The 18,579-nt window shown below is 40.1% G+C and overlaps 1 protein-coding gene across 4 annotated transcripts in view; it reads right to left on the reverse strand.

The window, feature by feature from the left end:
* LOC108664581 (membrane-associated guanylate kinase, WW and PDZ domain-containing protein 1) overlaps nucleotides 1-18,579 on the reverse strand; it is an 86,783-nt gene that overhangs the window by 46,139 nt on the left and 22,065 nt on the right. For 2 of the 4 annotated variants that reach the window (XM_047884438.1, XM_047884439.1), the window contains exon 1: nucleotides 4,636-5,306. The exons of the other annotated variants lie outside the window; for them this stretch is intronic. In XM_047884438.1, coding sequence (XP_047740394.1) covers nucleotides 4,636-5,089 — 454 coding nt within the window. In that variant the 5' untranslated portion in view covers nucleotides 5,090-5,306. Of the gene's footprint in view, nucleotides 1-4,635; nucleotides 5,307-18,579 lie in introns of those variants that run through there. 4 annotated transcript variants of the gene reach the window in all.

Raw genomic sequence — 18,579 nt, forward strand, 5'->3', positions numbered from 1 at the left:
CTTGCAACCATTCGCCCCTTGAATTGCGAGCCCCGATTCGTGATAACGGAAACCATCCCAGGTTTTCACTTACAGTGTTCGAGTTGGCTTGGCTGGCATTTGACAACGGCAAGAAACACGTAAATTGGAATAAATTCACTTTGATTTGAATTTCTTTTCAATAGCGTACACTTCTTTACCATACAAAAATCTCGAACTGCAAGCGCAAGGACAGTTGCGAGCAAGATTTATATACAGTACACATTTCTAATAGTTAGCTATTTTATGAAGCCGAGTAAACAAGTGTTCTGATACAATGATAGTCTATACAGAACCAACTGGGACGAGCGAGCTTAGTTCGTACTAGTTATACAGCGAAACATTTTCTACAAATTTGAAATAGAAAATCTTTAAATTTTGCATAGACTAAAATAACTAAATGGAAAATGCATAAACTGACTTTCGACTCTTAAAAAAATTGAACTGCAGGGATAAAGCTCTATTGAAGGAAACTATAGATAAGCTCAAAGGGTTTTGATGTTCCGAGTCAAGTGTCTGTAACGCTGCCAAGTGTCTTTAGCCCAGCTCTGTGCGAAAGTTTCTGGTCAGAATCGGTGAGGAGGCCAGGCAATCAAGTACAGCAGAATTGGAGCAGTGAGTTGTGTGTTCGAGACCGCAACAAGCTGTGAATGTTATGCGATGTCAAGAATCGGCGGCAGGCCTACGGCCTACAAAACGCTGAAACCACTACTATTATTTATTATTCTTATAATTCAACGCTGTCATTCGTGCCTACATTGTACTAGATATTTAATAGGCACCCGTCTCCCGTTGATTATAAGAACGCATGCAAGTTTGTGAAAGTAAATTAGTATTTATCGATGTCGAGGCAATTCTGTCCAGAAAAAGCCTCATTTGTGAGATCAACTAGTCTCTAATTATCTCATTGATTGTCCGTACGAAGGTTTTCTGATAGTCCTACTTCCTGAAGTGAGCACCAACTGTTGTCCTACAGGTGGTGCCCAAACCTTGGTTGAAATCACCACCGCGGGTTATTAAATCCCTAAAAAGACCGCATAAACCCTGCAAGCATTGCAAAGCAACACAAAGCTCAGTATATTAATGACCAGTGTACATTAAGACATACACTTTGCAACGACAGCGATAGAAATAATACATCCACAATCGAAATATTGGCTGGAATATTGTAATAAATAAACTGGAGAGAAGTTATTATAAATGAAAGCACATTTAAATAGTCCTTTCCACCACTCGTACGAAAAATGAAGAAATTTATTTTTCTTTGAAGAAATGAAGAAATGAATTGAAAGTTTGAATGAAGAAATTTGTTTTTTACCACTAACCATAAAAAAATATTAAGGTGACGCTAAAAATTTGTAACATATTACGAGGAATGATACTGAGAGCGGTGGCGGGAGGGCAGCGAGTGTAGCGATGAGGCGCCCGCATACAGAGCATCCTTCATGAAGGCATATCCTGTGTCACGTACGAACGGTTCCTACTTCTTCAACATCGAGTAATGCAGCCCGGTATCTTGAACTAATCCCAGCTATCACTGTAGAACTGCCAGAAATATTACCAATTCGTAATTATGTTTTCTTCTAATGAAGACCGAATAAAAACTGAAGGAAAACATTTGAAGTGCATTAGTAACAACTAAAACCAAAAATTACTCAGTATGAAATCAACTTTTTGATATTGATAAACAATCTAGGAGATAATTAGAACTGTCATCGAATGGTACTGCTTAGGGTTCCACACAATAAATATCACCAATTAACCGAAATGCCGAAATGCTCATCATTAGTTCAGAATAAACAGAAAAGAGACAGCAGACTTTCGGACCCCAAGCAAGCGGGCGAGTCGGTGGCTGCCCTCTTGACTCAAGGTCCTTGAGACGGCCAAGCTCTTCAACTGATACTCTTGGAGCCTTCGCCCTCATATCAACCGCCACTCTATGGGCTCTGTGTTGCACCAACTCGTGCGGTCTTCTGACTTTATTTCAGATCACCGTATCATGAAATGTATGTTGAAGGAAACTGTGCAATAATTTTAGGAATAAATGCCCCCATAAAAATGAACATACTAAACATAAATGCGTGATGTCGTTTTCAATTATCATATTATATTGCGATTTTGTATTCGGATTTCATCTTTAATTTCAGTTCTGTGTTCTCCAAAGCATCTAATAATTAAATTAGGTGGCATTATTTTGGCTTCAGACGATCAAAAGTGCGGGTAAACAAAGGTTCTCTAGGAATTAATAGTGGCACACAGTGAATAAGAGGGTCAAAATTACATAACTTTATACTGGGAAAGGATAGTTCTCAAGAGCTTGTATTAACCGCATTACCGGACACGTCGATCCGTCTTTTGGATCGGGATGCATCCGTAACTGGTGTTACTATCACTGATGCATCCCAAATCCCCGCTCGTCTCTTGGCTTCGATTGTGTTGTTTCACGCCTGAGTCATGGCCGGCGCGGATGCAGTCTTGATGTTGGCAGTGCAAAAATATCGCAAAACTTTTACCTTTACTTGAAAGCTATTGATGCTCTAAAACAGGAATCATAATTGCCTAAATAACAAATACTTCTCGAAACGACCGGCCCTCGGCCGCCTTCTATAAGCCTCTGCCAAAATGGCACTAAATTGCTGCAGCCAAGCGTCTCTGAGAGAGCCGCATAGGAGCCGATCACTGCCGCTGCAGTCGAGCCACAACCCGGCCGTGGGTCAGTTCAGTGCCAAGGCTGGCCCTAATAACGGCGCCGAAGGGGTCTTCGCGGCACTACCGTTGCACTGTTGCGGCATCCACGCGACCAAGAGTGGCTTGCGGCCGCAGGTGTTTTCGGCGCCGATTTTCAACTGGGAACAGCATGCAACGTTTATAAACGTACAAGATTATATGTAACAAAATATAGTCTATGTGGGACTACTATGCAAAACAAAAATGCGCAGTGCAGAGAACAGCTAGTTTTCGGCTAGTTTTCAAATTGAATTTCAAAAGTCTTACTGACCAATAACGTCAGACTCCGCAGATTCGAGAAAAAAATAAAAAATATTTGAGTCTCTTTCGTTGTAGTACACATTAGTTGCGCATTTAATCCTTTATATAGGCGTCAGCAAACGGTAATAAAGCGAATGGGGTGCGTTTTTATCACAAATGACTGGCGGCGCGAGACTTGGCATGTTTTACACGTCGAGAAACGGCGTCGCAGCTGCGGTAGCTAAGATACGACCAGCTCTTACCGCACACAGTCCTAAAATAAAACCGAGGCGTAGTGCGTTACGCGCAGACCTAAAACAAACAGCCATGATGCAGAGCGCTAACACTGCGTTCGTCATCAGTACTGTCTCATGTTTATTATTCAACGAAAGTTAATAAAAATCGAGCTTTGTTTTGCTAGTTGTACCAATAAACAATTGGCCAAACGTTGAAGAGTTGAGCATGACAATCGTCAATCAAATAAACACTTACAGTCCCAGACTCTAAAAACCACCCATGCCAATATTGGATAGAAAAAAAAACAAATTTAAAAATATTTATACAACGCTAGGCCCTCTAACTTGTTCTTTAGTCGTTCAGGACCTGTTGTAATGCAATGAAAAAAAAGTGGCCATGACAGATATTCCCTTCGTATTAAAGTCCATTTTGTTTTTTTGCACTTTTGTATAAATTCATGGACACTTTTTGGTCATTTTTGTCACATCATTGGTGAAAAAGCATACTTCACAGAGATGTTTTGAAGCTATTGTATGTTAGCCCAAGCTAAAGTGTAACTTGAACATCAATTTCGACTTTGCTGTTAATTTACTTTTCATATTGCATTTTCTCACCGTGAAATGTAAAAAGAACTCACATTAGTCTAAAAAAATAATTTTTTCATAATTACATTTATATACAGTAGGTATAGCTTTTTTAGACTATAACTTCATGTTTCATGTTATTTTTGGCATAAATTAACTCTTTAAGTCCATAAAACCAGTTTTAAAAATAGTAATCATTGCTAAAAATCTGGTCAAGTGTGTCCATATAGGCTTTTGTCATGTGACCAGTAGATCTTTCAGCTCCTTAAATGGACTCAAATCTTAATAAACTTAACAAAAGAAGGCTGGTAATGAAAAGAAGATCAAACCCCCAAGGTATATTATATACCTGTATTACTTTTTAAAACAAAATTCACTCAGAAATTTTTTTGCATGTGGGTTTTTCTAATACATTGGGTTTTCGACGCGCATGCTAGTTTTTTCTTTTATTTTTTATAATTTAGCTTCCTAACTAAAAAACTAGTAGTATTACAATCCCGGCAATTGTTCAGTATACACTAACAGTATTCACGAGGTTTGGTACAAATTTCACAGTGCTAAGTGCAATACCTATATCAAAAGATATGGGGAATAAACCGAAAAATGTTTTTTTATAGTCTGAAACTATACTTCCTGAATTGTTTATTAAAAGCGATTCCATCCTGAACAGGAAATTATGTTTTCTTATAGTATCTATAATGAAACACATGAAAACAAAAAATTAATTTCGAGAGTGCAACTTCGTAATTCGTACTACCATCGAATATTTTACACGAATCCCAGATGACAGTTTAAGACGCACGCTGGTTAAATAACAGCAGCAACTTACCTGAGCGCACGAAGGGGGCAGCCTTCACATTAGACGGCCGGATAAGAGACCAAAATCTTCGGTCATGTTGACCGTGTAACTCGCTGGGCAAAATTCGTGGCTCGTCCACATGCTTGCTCGCCTTCGCGCCTTCCGGGATAGCAGGCATGCCCGACACATTTTGCCTAGTAACGTTTTCAGGAGGCAACGACTCAGCCTTCAATCTTCGTGTGGTAACATCACTTTTCACGGCAATGGGTCTGGCAGGAGTGGTCTTAACTATGAGCAGTGATCCACGCCGGGATGGGGGTTTGTTGGAGAACTTGGTGCGGCACCACTGAGTGAAGCTGTGGCGTCGCAAAGTGGGCTTCTCCACCCTGAGCACCAAGTCCGTGTTGGGGAGGTACACACGGCCACGCTCGGGAGGCTGAGAGTTTGCGCGTTCTCGATGCGGTGCTTTGCCGTCGAACACCATAGTTCATGTACTAATATAATCAGCAACTGAAGTTATATGATAAGTCAAATGTTTATTGAAGTCTGCTATCATGTCACACTATTGATTTTAACGCGGTCAAGCCAGCCATTCACCATATAGTTCCCACTTGTGTCAGGAAAGGCATATTTAACAGGAGTGAAATCATATCGCGTGTACAAATACAATCTCAAATAATAGCACTGTGCTGTTTAACAAAATAAAACACACTGATGACTAATTAATTATTAGTTGGTTATGAAGTCATTGATATAGAAATTAAGAAACAAACATAAGTTTTCGATTCAACATGCTGAGTTCGAGAGCCAATTCATTGTGACACAAGTGCATAGAATAGTGCAAATGAAAAAGTTCGGCAGATTCTGCTTAGATGCAAACAAAACAGCGAAAAACCATCAAGTAGCAACACAAGCACTGAGAGATTATGATATTTTTGTTTCATGTCAAAGATAAAGGTAAGATAGTATAAATGTAAAGCCTCTGATATAAGGTCTCCATCAATTATAAATAAAAGAGAGAACAAACTGGCCAAACACCAGGCAGGACTGACCAGCTATTTCGGTCTCATATTTATAGCACGTCTACTCACAAGTGACACCGTAGAACAAGAACTTGTACCGTACATCGAGCTACACAATTCCCAATTTCCCATCGATACTGTAAATACACCACAAGAATTGGGAAAGCGCCCTATGGCGATTACAATAGTAGTTTTTTTCTTATAGAAGTTCACTCCCGATTTCAGAGATAATTCAAGTACAAAAGTCACCATTCAATTTTAATTATGTTTTAAAACGCACAATTCAAACCTTAGAAGTCACCAAAACTCATCTTCCAATTCCAATGCCCAACACTGCAAGTGGTGACAGTTCGACGTCAATCGCCGGCCTTGCTATACATTTAACCTCGTTTCACCAAAACCTTGTGTAGAAAGGAGATGAACCATTGAGCGATCCGAGCTTTGATATATGACAAGAAACTGCTCGACTCAAGTCTTGCCATATAAGACCAGAAACTGCTCGACTCAAGTCTTGCCAAAAACACGCGTTTATGAGCCGAGCGAGCAAGTCGCGGCAGAGACGAGGTCGGCAGCCCTTCTGGCGCGCGAGCGTTTATGAAGTTGAGCACCGCACCCGTTCGCTCGCCGGGCTAATTAGCATGAACTGCTCACTCTACCGCACACTCGCACAGCTGCCACGCTAACAGTTCAGCGACAGCCAACAACGTCGCTTGGTGACAGTCATTCTTGTCGAATACTCGTGCGCTTGTTAAGAATTGATATCTAGATTGCCCAAAACGCTATCTCTAATTTCCCGGTGCGAACGTGCATGAAACATACCATCAGCTCCATGACAATTTGATAGATTATGCATATCAATTGAATTAATCTAAACGCATGAAAACAGACAAATTAAGATCATCTTAACCAATTTGAAAAAGCAGAACGAGTTTAAAAAAAGCAGGATGAAAACGAATCTTTCAACTTAAAAGCTTCAACCCATACGTAATGCCATAGACAATGGTATTTGTTCGCATCTAAAGAGAGGAACTGAAAAAGGAAAAGTTATAATCTGTATTATTATTAACCTAAATGAACTAGGTTATTGAAAAAACTGTAAATTAACGAAGTAAAGGCTGCATTCTATGAACACTAGAAAATGTAGCTATAAAGCAAACAGCCTTAGAACCAAATGACAGACGACAAAAGGAAAGACGAGTCGTAAACACCCATAGACGCACTGACGTAAGAGTGTCGCTTGCAGTAATAGAATTCTTCGGATTTGGACCACGTTGCTGGCATGTTGTTCGCAAGTTCTCTAGTAAAATAATATGCAGCCAAGAAGATGAAAACAGTCATTATTGATCAAGCTGTATAAGAAGAGCGCTCAGAAGATGGCGTTATTAGACGCTTGTTACAAAAACAGGGAAGCGCCCTTAATTGTAAAGGCACGCCTCCCCGAAAATTTGTTAAGAACATCGCCACGAACCTCGGCCACTGAGAAACGATCCAAAATTCAGAAATTATTCGAATAGGATTATACCGTATGGCATATAATAATTCACCAATTTCTCTACCGATACTGAAATTGACTTTCAAACTTTAACCGTGCAGAAAGAAAACGGGTGAAATAGAAAGCAAGAAGTTGATTAGATGAAGCGCGTGACTGTGCCGAGCGTATGGAGATGAGCGGGCACGGTCAACTAGATAGCAGCGTCGTGCAAGCTCGGCATATACGTGACACATTCATGCGATCAGCTAAACAGGCTCAAGCATAACTGCATAAAGCACCCAAGCTATCGTACAATTGCTAAGAAATCAACGAAGCAATTCATTCTAATAACTCCCTAAGAAAAGCTTACATTTACATAAAAACAACTGATAATTAGTAGCGAGCATTCCGCGTGACAAATTTAATACTCAGCCTTTAGTTAATGTTTCACGCTTACTCCAAAATTCGAAAATAAGTAAGCAAGCAGATCTATAAAAAAATGACTACCCTTTCTCCCAATAACTAACATGACAGCTAAACATGCCATAATCTTGAATTGAGGGCATTATTTCCAAGATACAAAATAGATACTCATAGCAAATTCAACATTGTAATATTAAAATCCAATCAAATTATTACCCTTCCGAAAAGACGGCGCAAGGTTCTATAACAGAACCAGTTAGGTTCTTATTCAGCTCGTGAAACTATTCGATGGAAGAATCAGGCATCAACAAACGAGGAAGGTTCTAAAGCCTTGTTAACTTTTAGCGAGCACACAAGCAAGCAATGCAATGCAGTCTTGAGCGATCCCGATCTTGTACATCGTATCTTCTTGGATAAAGAAGAGGAAGCTCCGTGTGCTTCTTTTACACGACGGCTAAAATGAGCATCAACGAAAAATTTAGGCACTACCATTAGTCTACCAAAGCATTTTCGAACATTTTACTAATATTAAAATTATCTTAAAAATTGTTTTCAACTTTTTCAGAGGTTTAATGAAAAAAATGCTTCAAAAACATTAACAAACTGGAAATTAACTAAAAAAGTTAAATCAGATCGATAAGAGAAAAGTGAGGCTATGTTGTCAACAAGATGCACAAAGATCTAATGTTTTAAAATGGACAATATCATAAATTGTACAAAATTTACAAAGAAAGGTTTGTCCAGAAATGAATCACCTCACTAAAAAGAAACAAACAAGTTTCAAAAATTAGTCTCGTGAAATCCAAATTTTTTACGTGCAAAAATAGTATGCGAACGAAATTTTCGTTTTCTAGAGGTTACAGACTTTATCCGATCAAAATTATCAATTCAGATGGAAGAACAGCAAAGTTCACACCATAAAGGCAGAGCGACACGCCAGCACAACCCGACACTACCGTGCACTCGGCAACACTGTTGAGTTGAGATTGAGATGTTGAGAACTTGAGATTTGCTTCTGCGGTTATCTGCTTCTGCTCCCCTCGCAAATGCGCTGAGCTGACACATCAACCACACCAAAACGTAACAACATCAGCAGAGTTCTAATTTGCCGTCAACATCGTTGACGATACAAACTGGCACGGTAGTCACAGCTCGGACACTTTTGAGACGAATTTGCATAGCAGCTTATACGCATATCTTAGCCTAAACTCTGATCTAACCGATCGTGCCTTAATTGAAAAAAAACCTATTTATTCACAATGCGCTCCTGCGAACATTGTCAGAATTTTTTATCCCATTTCGTTTTTACATTGTGCAACAAAAGCTCGAGTTAGGCTGCAAAGGGTGCCAAAACTTAGCGTTGAGGGCGCTAATTAGAATCGAAGCGGACAAGAAAATTCTGACAACGCTTGCAGGAGAGTATTGTGATTAAATAGCTTAGTTTCTAATGAGGTTAAGATCCGTTTTGATTTGACTAAGTAATGCGTGCCAGAAGTTATGGACAAAGTGCAACAAAAAATCTCACAAATTCGTTCCCAGAAGTGACGTGTCGGAGCGGTCGGTGGTCAGTGTACTATTTGAGTAGCAAATAGCCGTTCTGCAATAAATGTATTATAACCAACATGTCACGTGAATGTTGCCCGAGCAGTCGTATAAGTAATATTTCATTCGTGGCGCCGAAATTTGCAGCAAGTGTGGTCAAATTGCCAAACAAAATTCTTCTTCGCCCAAAGAAAAAATTGTTTATGACAAGAAATTACTATCACACGACGAGACATTCCCTTAATAACAAAAATTTATGCTAACAAATCATTTTAGACAATATTTTCGAACTCCTCTGAAGTAAGTCGAAATAAACTGATGAAACGAAAAAGGTCATATATAGGAAATTTGTTTATTGTCCTGCTTTGCCCAGTTTAAATCGATATACCATTTGGAGTTACTGAAGAGGTTTGGCACGATGCTGCACCGAAGCCTTGATTACTCGCTCTTCAAGCCGGGATGGCGGCCGAGTGCCCCGAGAGTGAGTCAAATTGGCGACGCAACCTAAACAACGCGCGCGCCAACCGTGCCAGGGTTAGTCTTCGGTAGGGACTACGGATGATATAATCAATTGCAAGATAATTGCAAGATAGGGAGAGTAGACACGGGTGATACTAATCAATTGCAAGATAAGGAGAGAAGACACGGGTGATACCAATCAATTGCAAGATAGGGAGAGGAGACACAGATGATATTATCAATTGCAAGATAGGGAGAGGAGACTCGGATGACACCAATCAATTGCAAGATAGGGAGAGAAGACACGGGTGATACCAATCAATTGCAAGATAGGGAGAGGAGACACGGATGATGTCAATCAATTGCATGATACCGCAGAAATGCAGTTAAGCAAAGACTGGGCATCGAGCTGTCGATAATTGAAATGTCCGAGTTAACGAACGATGTATTTCGCAAGTGTATTAACCATTTTACGCCAAGGGGTAGCTGCTGCTTCTTTAGAACTACTAGCACCTAAAATACAGACTGGTTCGGTGATAGAGAGTCGTTCTATCAACATAAGAATGAAAAGATGTGAGCTCAGTAAGTATTTTGTTATTATACAAGAGTTATACATAATCAAACTAGGTTTTCGTCGCACAGAAATTTGCTCTAAACGCACAGTCATGCCAAGAAGAAATAAATCCTCACCTGGTACCATATAGTGCGCAAATGACGTATTTCCTCTTCAAAAATTACGTCATCGAAACCAACCTTAAAACAGAATATTAAAGTGCAGACCATAAGAGTTATCAATGTTAATTAATACAATGCTCTATATTACTAGTTTGAAGAGGAAAATATTTAATGAGAGAAATTCCACAAGCTTATTATCAGAAAGTGCGTCTCAACTTGAGAAATGGTTGAGTTTTAGTTGGTTTAGCGAGTTCATGCATCATCTGGGTAGTTTCTGCATGGAGGAAATTTCGGTAACTCCTAAAACAAGCTGAAAATTCAGTTATTGCTGTAGCGAGCAGAAATTTCAGTGGCTGTTTTTGCAAGGTGAAATTATACTTTTTATTTTAGCCAGTTCAAGCTTTGCTGCTTGAAATTAATATTAGCTGACCCAATTTTTGGCTTCTAGTTTAACGACTGAGTGTTAGGTGCTAGCATTAGTGACTTGATCTCAGACGACACCATATGAAATAAAAAACTTGAATGAATCTTAAATGACTCATCGCTAGGGGTTCAGACCATCATGTTATGCGTTCATTGATAAGCAGCAGGACACGATACACAGCAACTAAGATCAAGACGCAAGAGAAGCAAGCTGTGTTTATACGAAACGCCACGCTGACGCTCAGGCAAACATGCTGGGCCATATGTTGCTCGTGTCTCGTATACTCGCATGCCTGTCCCAGGCAGGCTTCACCTCATATGAGACGCGTACTGTGACTCATACTAAACCAAGATAATCTAAACTATAAGCAATTTATGTAGATGATTGACCATAAGATTAGGCTTAGCACTTTTGTTATAGAAATACGTCGAAGATGCGGATTAAGTTTGAAGGATAGTTGAGGTGAAATGGAGCTGTAAGATTGATAGCGCTGTAAGAAAGAAATGCCAGCACCGAGCGAACACTTTAGTTAGTCCCCAAATTAGTTTTGTGCGTCTAGTCTACGGGAGGTGGTAACCTCAATTCAATCAGTTAAATACTCCTACATTTACTGAAAGTCATTTAATTGCAAATCGATAAGGAGTTCAGGCATCTTTAGAAGCAATGCCGACATTATTGATTAGCAAGGTATGAATTACTTCAAATTTATCGAAGGTTCTCAGCCAACATTTGCCGGATACTTGAGAAACTAGTTCACAATTATTCTGTAAGTGCTTCGTCAAAAACTGATTACTGAGTACGAAAACCTGACCTCAAAATATAACAACGTATTTACTCAGGTCTTTCAGAGAGAATCTCTAAATTAGCTAGCATTAGCATCAATAATACAAGCTATCCATGATTCACTTATTTACTCGAGATTTTGTCGACAACAGCCCACAATATGAAAAAGACGTCGAACAGGAATCTTTGTACCCTCTATCTTAAATTAAACTCTAACGATTAACTTATTGACACCTAGTCCTAGCCAATTCCGTCTCTATACCTTTTGATCGGTGTCAGTCCTTCCGCCCTAATGTAGTCTACTTGATCCAATTTTTGATGGGCAAATTAATGCTTTCACCAATTCAGACTCATGTGTGTTGGCATTAAAACATTCCCGAAACTATTCGATGTTTCCCGGTCTGCCAGGAAGTTAATATCTGAAGCGTTATGAACACCACGGCAATAGCAGCAATGCTTCGCGAATGACTATTGTAACCCATCGACGGACTTGTGTTTTACCTAAATGCCTCGATATGCGAGCATTTTTAATTCCATAACAATCTAAAAACAGCCCTCCATCGCTTGTACGGGACGAAGATTGTCATAATGGATCAGTAGGTGCTGCCGACAGCGTCCATAAATGTCACAAAAAGCATTATAGACGAAGGACTCGTTATTTGGATCTGAAAAAAAGTCCGGCGAAGGTCATCTCTGTGAAGGCGCTGAGCACAGAGAAAAAAGGAAGGCTGAGGTGGGAGGAAATGCCACTCGTGACATCACCGTATTCTTTAGCGCTCATTGCTTTCTCTTTTTTTAGATTCAGGATGCTCTTGTTGTTTCTCGAGGGCACTCCTCGTTGTTTGATATGGTTTCGTTTCATTCTCTACAATAGATGTTCCAACTGCGATTATCCGGGCATATTGTTACGTTGACGAATGCCGAGTAAGCGCATAAGACCTTGTCAAATGAAATCGGTCACAACGAATGCTCTAAACCGAAGGCACATTCACACACCATTCATAGGTTTCACTATACAATACCACGCAACACGAAAAAAACGGACAGCGGTATAACGGCGAATACAAGAAATTATGAGTACAAATTTTACATGCTTAATAAAATGATGTCAATGCAAATAGAGTCCAGAGTTTTATATATCATCGCCAACACAGCAACTTGAATGTTGAGTATCCACGTACTATTAACCAAAAGATTATCCAAAGACAGTGTCGAAATTAGTTAAAAATACAAATTGCTTTCAATTCTTTGGCCGCACAAAGGCCAGACAGTCCAGACCGGTTTACAGTCGAAGACCAGTAAAGCTAGACGGTGTACAGTAGGGATCAGCATTCCTTTCAAGTTGTTAAGCCCGAGCGCTTCAAAGATAAACAATTAAGAGCTGATGTCGCAGAAGCAGGCGTAGGCAAATACACAGCAAAATTAGTCCCGCACAGAAAAGCTTTAAAGAGCACAATTAGTTATAGTTCATCACCGATGCGAAAGTTTACGGCAAATAGTGACAACCACATCAACTCTAGCAAGTCAAGATTGTTATGTTACAGTACGAGGGTTAGCGCATAATATTGTATGTTCTTATTTCAATACTTAGACTTCATTCTATGATTAACGTATTCATAAATCAGACCAGATGCGATAAATGCTGATAATATTGAAGATGGTGTGATTGAACCTATCACAACCCTTGCAGTGTTCACAGGAAGTTTAGGAATGCTTCAGTGGAAATCTTTGAAAGCGACACATTCTCGACAGCAGAACATTCGGCAAGCAATAAAATAAGAAAAGCCGCAATAAATATTGGGTTACAGAGAACCATTAAGGATAACTTTTTCGGAAACCTCAAAATATGAGCAAAGCTCGCTCAATGCGAGTCTCATTCATTAATATTTGGGCTGATGCTAAAATGCCTAACAAAATGACCGTGCTATTACTTATAGAGAATGATTTCACTTCATTAAGCTAGTGCCAGCCATGACAATTAACGGCAAGTAGCCTCTCCTATTAGTATAGCGACTATTTACAGACATTTCTAGTCAGTTGAGATGCAATGCGAGTGCCCTCGTAAATAGCGAGGAGATGAGAGGACGCGAGGGGATGAGTGGACGCGAGGGGATGAGAGGACGCGAGGGGATGAGTGGACGCGAGGGGATGAGTGGACGCGAGGGGATGAGTGGACGAGAGGGGATGAGAGGACGCCATCGTTCAGAGGAGGCCGATATTTAAATTGACTTCAAATTTCAAAAGTTCACGTAAAATTTTAAAATTAATGCAAATTTCCATTGGTGTTTGAACATTGCCACGGCAATATGAGATGACCTCGCATACTGGAGGAGCAAGTCTCTGTTGCAGAGCACACAGAAGAGGACCAGGTCCTATACTTTCAAAAAAAGTTAAGAGATCGTAAGTTCATCAGCCAATCATTGACGGCCTTTCAAGCCACTCTTTTAAAAACAGTTAAGAGATCGTAAGTTCATCAGCCAATCATTGACGGCCTTTCAAGCAAAATCCACCAATTATGGACAAGAAAATAGAGCGTAAGTCCTTACGTTCACTTAGCGGATTTTGGAAGTAAAGGCCCAGAGCAGGTTGAGGGCGGTCAACAGGAGGTAGGTCAACCAGAACGGCAAGGTCGGCCATGACCTTCCCACCCCCATCCTCCTTCACTCCCAGAATCTCCAACACCCCTGCCTATTTTTACTCGCTCTTATCTCATGCATATTATTCTTGCAATGCATAACGTTACACAGACTGACGCAAGCAAGGATGCCTTTTTGCCTCAACAGTATAACCTAAAACTCAGCAGATATAGCATAGTAAATAAATGTCTCATTGATCGTCGTCGGCAAAACGAGTTTCAGGTTTCGTGGGGCATTTGGCATCAAAATAAGAATACTAAAAATCTTTTTAATTTGTGTGAGGCACCAACCATTAAATTTCGCTGCGCCGATATTAGATTATTTATTAGAACGTTCAAGACACCGAAAGAATTCACAATAACTGCAAGCCAATGTTCCCCAAAAATCTGCTACTGCGAAGTGAACGTAACTCCACTTCGGTGAACTGGCATGGAATTAGTGGAAGAAAATACATCGGTAATCGTAGTATCGCAACGATTGTTGAGCGTCTCAAGTTATAATTCGTGGGCGATGGCCGCGATGACACATGAACGAACAATTTGTAACAATTCTCAGGAGTTATCAGCGAACAGTTAACACTTATGAAGATCATATTACAACGTCTAAAAATGTTTCCCAAACACATTGGAGAAATGAATAAATGATGAAGAAATGAGCGATAGTTTTCTGGTTTAGTATTCTTAATTATGTCAGAAATACACAACAATGTTGACCACGAGAACTCACAAATAGCATTAAATACCCCAAAAATGTTTTAAAAACCATTCTCTTCATTCACCGTGTTATTTGATGACAAAAAAGCATAAAAACGGCTGATCTAAAATAATAAGAGCTATAGTTGGGACATCTTAGGCAACGACACCTTAACATATAACATAGCTGACCTGTATCAGCGATGACATCGCAACATTTTAACGTTCTTTTGCCAATAATTGATTAAGCCTATCGGCCGGGTACAGCCCGCCCCCCTCCAGCCTCCCCCCTCGTGGCCTACCTACAGAAGGCACTAGTGCCCCGGCAGGGTTTCTCTCCGGTTGGTATGCACAAGACCCCACCCTCACCCCATCAATACCCGGACATCTCTAACTGGAACCAGCAACTGTGGCGTGGAAGCTAAACCAACAACGCTGCGCTGCATTTCAAGGACTAGTGCAAGCCATGTTACTTAGGTGAGAAAGCCCGATAACAAAACCTAAGGTTGCCACTTAGTGAGCACGTGGTGAGGGAAAATTAGAAACAAGTACGGAATTTTTTAGAAAATATTTATTTAAAGATAGTAGTTCGTAAAATTTCAACCGTTCACTATTGTACCTACTTTCTATTTTAATTCAGTTGAGAAATGACTGAACCAAAACTAATAACCTTACCCTTCATTAAAAGGACAGGAAAATCTGCAATATTTTCGGTCATCGTAATGCATACGTAGAGAAAACACGCACGTAACACAAAGATCGGTTCGCCACTGCCATGGAGGAAATAATTGCATGCCTACTTATGAATCGACTCGCACGCTTAAATTATAAATATAAAAATACATATGAGCGCTAATGCTGGTCTAAGCTTAATTTTCAATTGTCGGCAAGTAAAATCCAGGTATTAATAAGCACGAGAATCGCAATGCGGCGCCTGTACGAAGGACGCTCGTCAGGAGGTGGCAGACTTTCTCTAACCGCCGCTGGAGGCCCGTCGGCGAAATATTCACAACAAATATGTACCAAGTCACAAGCCTAATGCGTGGAATAACGGAACAAATACTTTAACCTTAGGATTCCACTGAAATACCTAATTCCTTATATTTTGTTGTATTGTATTACGCTGACTGTTGAAGTGATATAAAGGCAGACACACTCAAACGAGTCCAAGCCATTGTGCTCACTTGGATGAGAATTAAAACTTTTGAAATTGGAAAAATCTTTCGAGCCTGTAATATCGATACAGTAAGATGGAATTGCAACGAATGATCTAAAATTCAGTCAGGGCTCAATCGATAAGTTACAAATTATCATGCCTGCACAAAATAATCATGTAACTGCAGTGAATGCAACAATCGTTGTACGGAATTCGTTTTTGTCAAAAAAAATCCCAACTAGCTTGAAAAATCAATTCATTAATGATTAATAAAAGCTCGGCTTCAATGTTTTAAATTCGTCGATGTTATAAATGGATCATTTCTGAAGGCACTTCAGACCTATAGGAACGATGGGCAAGTCACCGACAATGCGTAGGCCTGAGCGCAAGGTGGTTAGGTTTATATGTAGGGACTGGACATAAAAAACCGTAAACGCATCACTCACCAGAGGCGTGATGCCCTGTGAAGGAGGCAAACTGCATTGATAAACATTATTTTGCTCCATAAAGAGTGAAAAAACTTTAAACTTATCGCGATTTTCAGCCAAAATTCGAAATATTTGCACTAATTTAACGTATACTTACAGACCTACATGTTCAGAAACGTTTCCGGTTTCGGACTGCACAGCAGCACACAAAGACGTACCTGAAAATGAAAATTTTATTAATGATCGTATAATAAAAAAAAATACTATACACAATGTTTAATCAAATACAACACTCGTCATAAAACAACAAGGGATAAGTTACAAATTACGAGGTATGGCTAAAAAAACTTCTATCGCACAGTAGTATCTCAAACAAATCCTGGTCAAACGACGGACAGCACACGAAAAAGAAGTTTACAAAACTAAAAATATTTTTAGAAATCCCTACGAAAACGAAGTGGGATCTTCAATGGTGAATTTGTGCAGTGAGTTACAACGCGGACTTCACAGCAATTATGACAAGGAATAACGCTCTTGAATTCAAAACGCATAACATCTTGGGAAGATGTTAACAAGACAGAAAGCTAAATCGAGAGAATCTAGTAACTAATTGAAAAATTCACCGACTGTGAAGAGAAATATAACAGTTGGCTGCACTGTCATCAGGTCCACTGCAACTGCCTTCGCTGTAATCACGAGCAATGATAGCATCCAAGATAAGATACTACCATCAAACATCAACACTACTTTTTCAGATAAAACATGGATAAAAGATAAAACATTGGACGAAAAATCATCGTGAGCCAAGATTAGGACCAAGATTGAATCTAGCATCATACATCAATCAAGGTGAGAGTCAAGTGGAGATTAAACACTCAAAAATTTTCAGTATAAAAAAGACAAACTTTCTCGTTCGAAGGGGAGAAAATATTTGTAGTCTTTTTACACTGACGGTCACGGGCACATGGTTTGAATGTTAGACGAGTATAGGTCACCGGATGAGAGCAAGAGTGACTGGCAGGGAGAACTGCCAAAAACGCAGCTGCTTCCACGGGACTGTCCTAAAGAAATGGGACGCTAGCTGACTTTGGGGGCATAGCCAGAAGCTGAGCGGACAGGAGGCTTTGCATTCAGCACAGACGGCGCTTGATGGGTGCCCCCACTCTACGAAGTGAAAAAATATACCGAAACTGCAGTGACCCGGACGGAGCTGAACCAAGGCAGAGCGGTGACAGAGGGGAAGAAAATATTCCTCAGAAGCGATAGAAGGTGATGGGACAGCTATGACCCTATTGATCTCAGAGCCTCAGCGAAGTGGGAAGAAATATCTTTACGAAGAGTCCATATCTCCTCCTCGCATGAGTCACATGACATGGAGACATCCATTAGACGGAAGAGCATGCAGAGGTGGCCAAATCTGATCAGTAGGGTAGCCTACCAGCCTTCATGGCTCTGCTTACGAGAAGCGGAGGCTACGGGAAAGGAAGGATAGAAGGGCTGAAAACGCTGGCGAGAAACTGAGCATGCAAAGTCGAGGTTGATGGATAGAATAACGCCTGTCCCAATGTGAAAGAGGCCATTTAAAGTCATCCTCCACATTCATTATGGAATGTGGAGGATGACTTGCGTATATGGATGGAATTATAATTAACAGCCTTGCATCACATGTCACGATACAAAAACATGTTAGATGAAGGCCAGTAATGGATCAAACTCCTCGCGAGTGCGGAGACGTTGACATGTAGTGCATGAAAGGCTGGTTTGGAAAGCGCGCGATGCAGCACAGGCTGCCAAAGGAGGCCCTACCCTCTGCAGCATTAGACATTATGTGATACCTTCACTAATTAAACAGATTTCTTCTAACTCAGCTTGTGAATGAGATTAATTGGTGAATTTATAGTAGGTCGAATTCAAGTTATTGATTGGCGATCCGACCCATATTTTTTTATTGGTATATTTTTTGTATAATCGGTTTACAATTTATTATTCATTGGAGTTTCAAGAAAATTTATACACCAAGAAATACGTTTCACAACCTATCCTCAACTGATGGGTATCCCTGGTATTTCCAAATCACTTTTCTTCGGAGATTGGTTACCCAAAAATAATTAAAAACTTATTCACATAAACGAGAATAGCAAGTCTATTATACTTTTAGCAGACCAACTAGAGTAATGATACCGCAGTACCATAAATCAGCAGTCGGCGTCGGAGTAACTTCGTTACCCCCGGAGCGGGAGGTCAACGAGAAGACCAGCGGTCA

The sequence above is a fragment of the Hyalella azteca genome, unplaced genomic scaffold, assembly GCF_000764305.2.
Source record: "Hyalella azteca isolate HAZT.00-mixed unplaced genomic scaffold, Hazt_2.0.2 contig15442, whole genome shotgun sequence".
Taxonomy (NCBI): Eukaryota; Metazoa; Arthropoda; class Malacostraca; order Amphipoda; family Hyalellidae; genus Hyalella; species Hyalella azteca.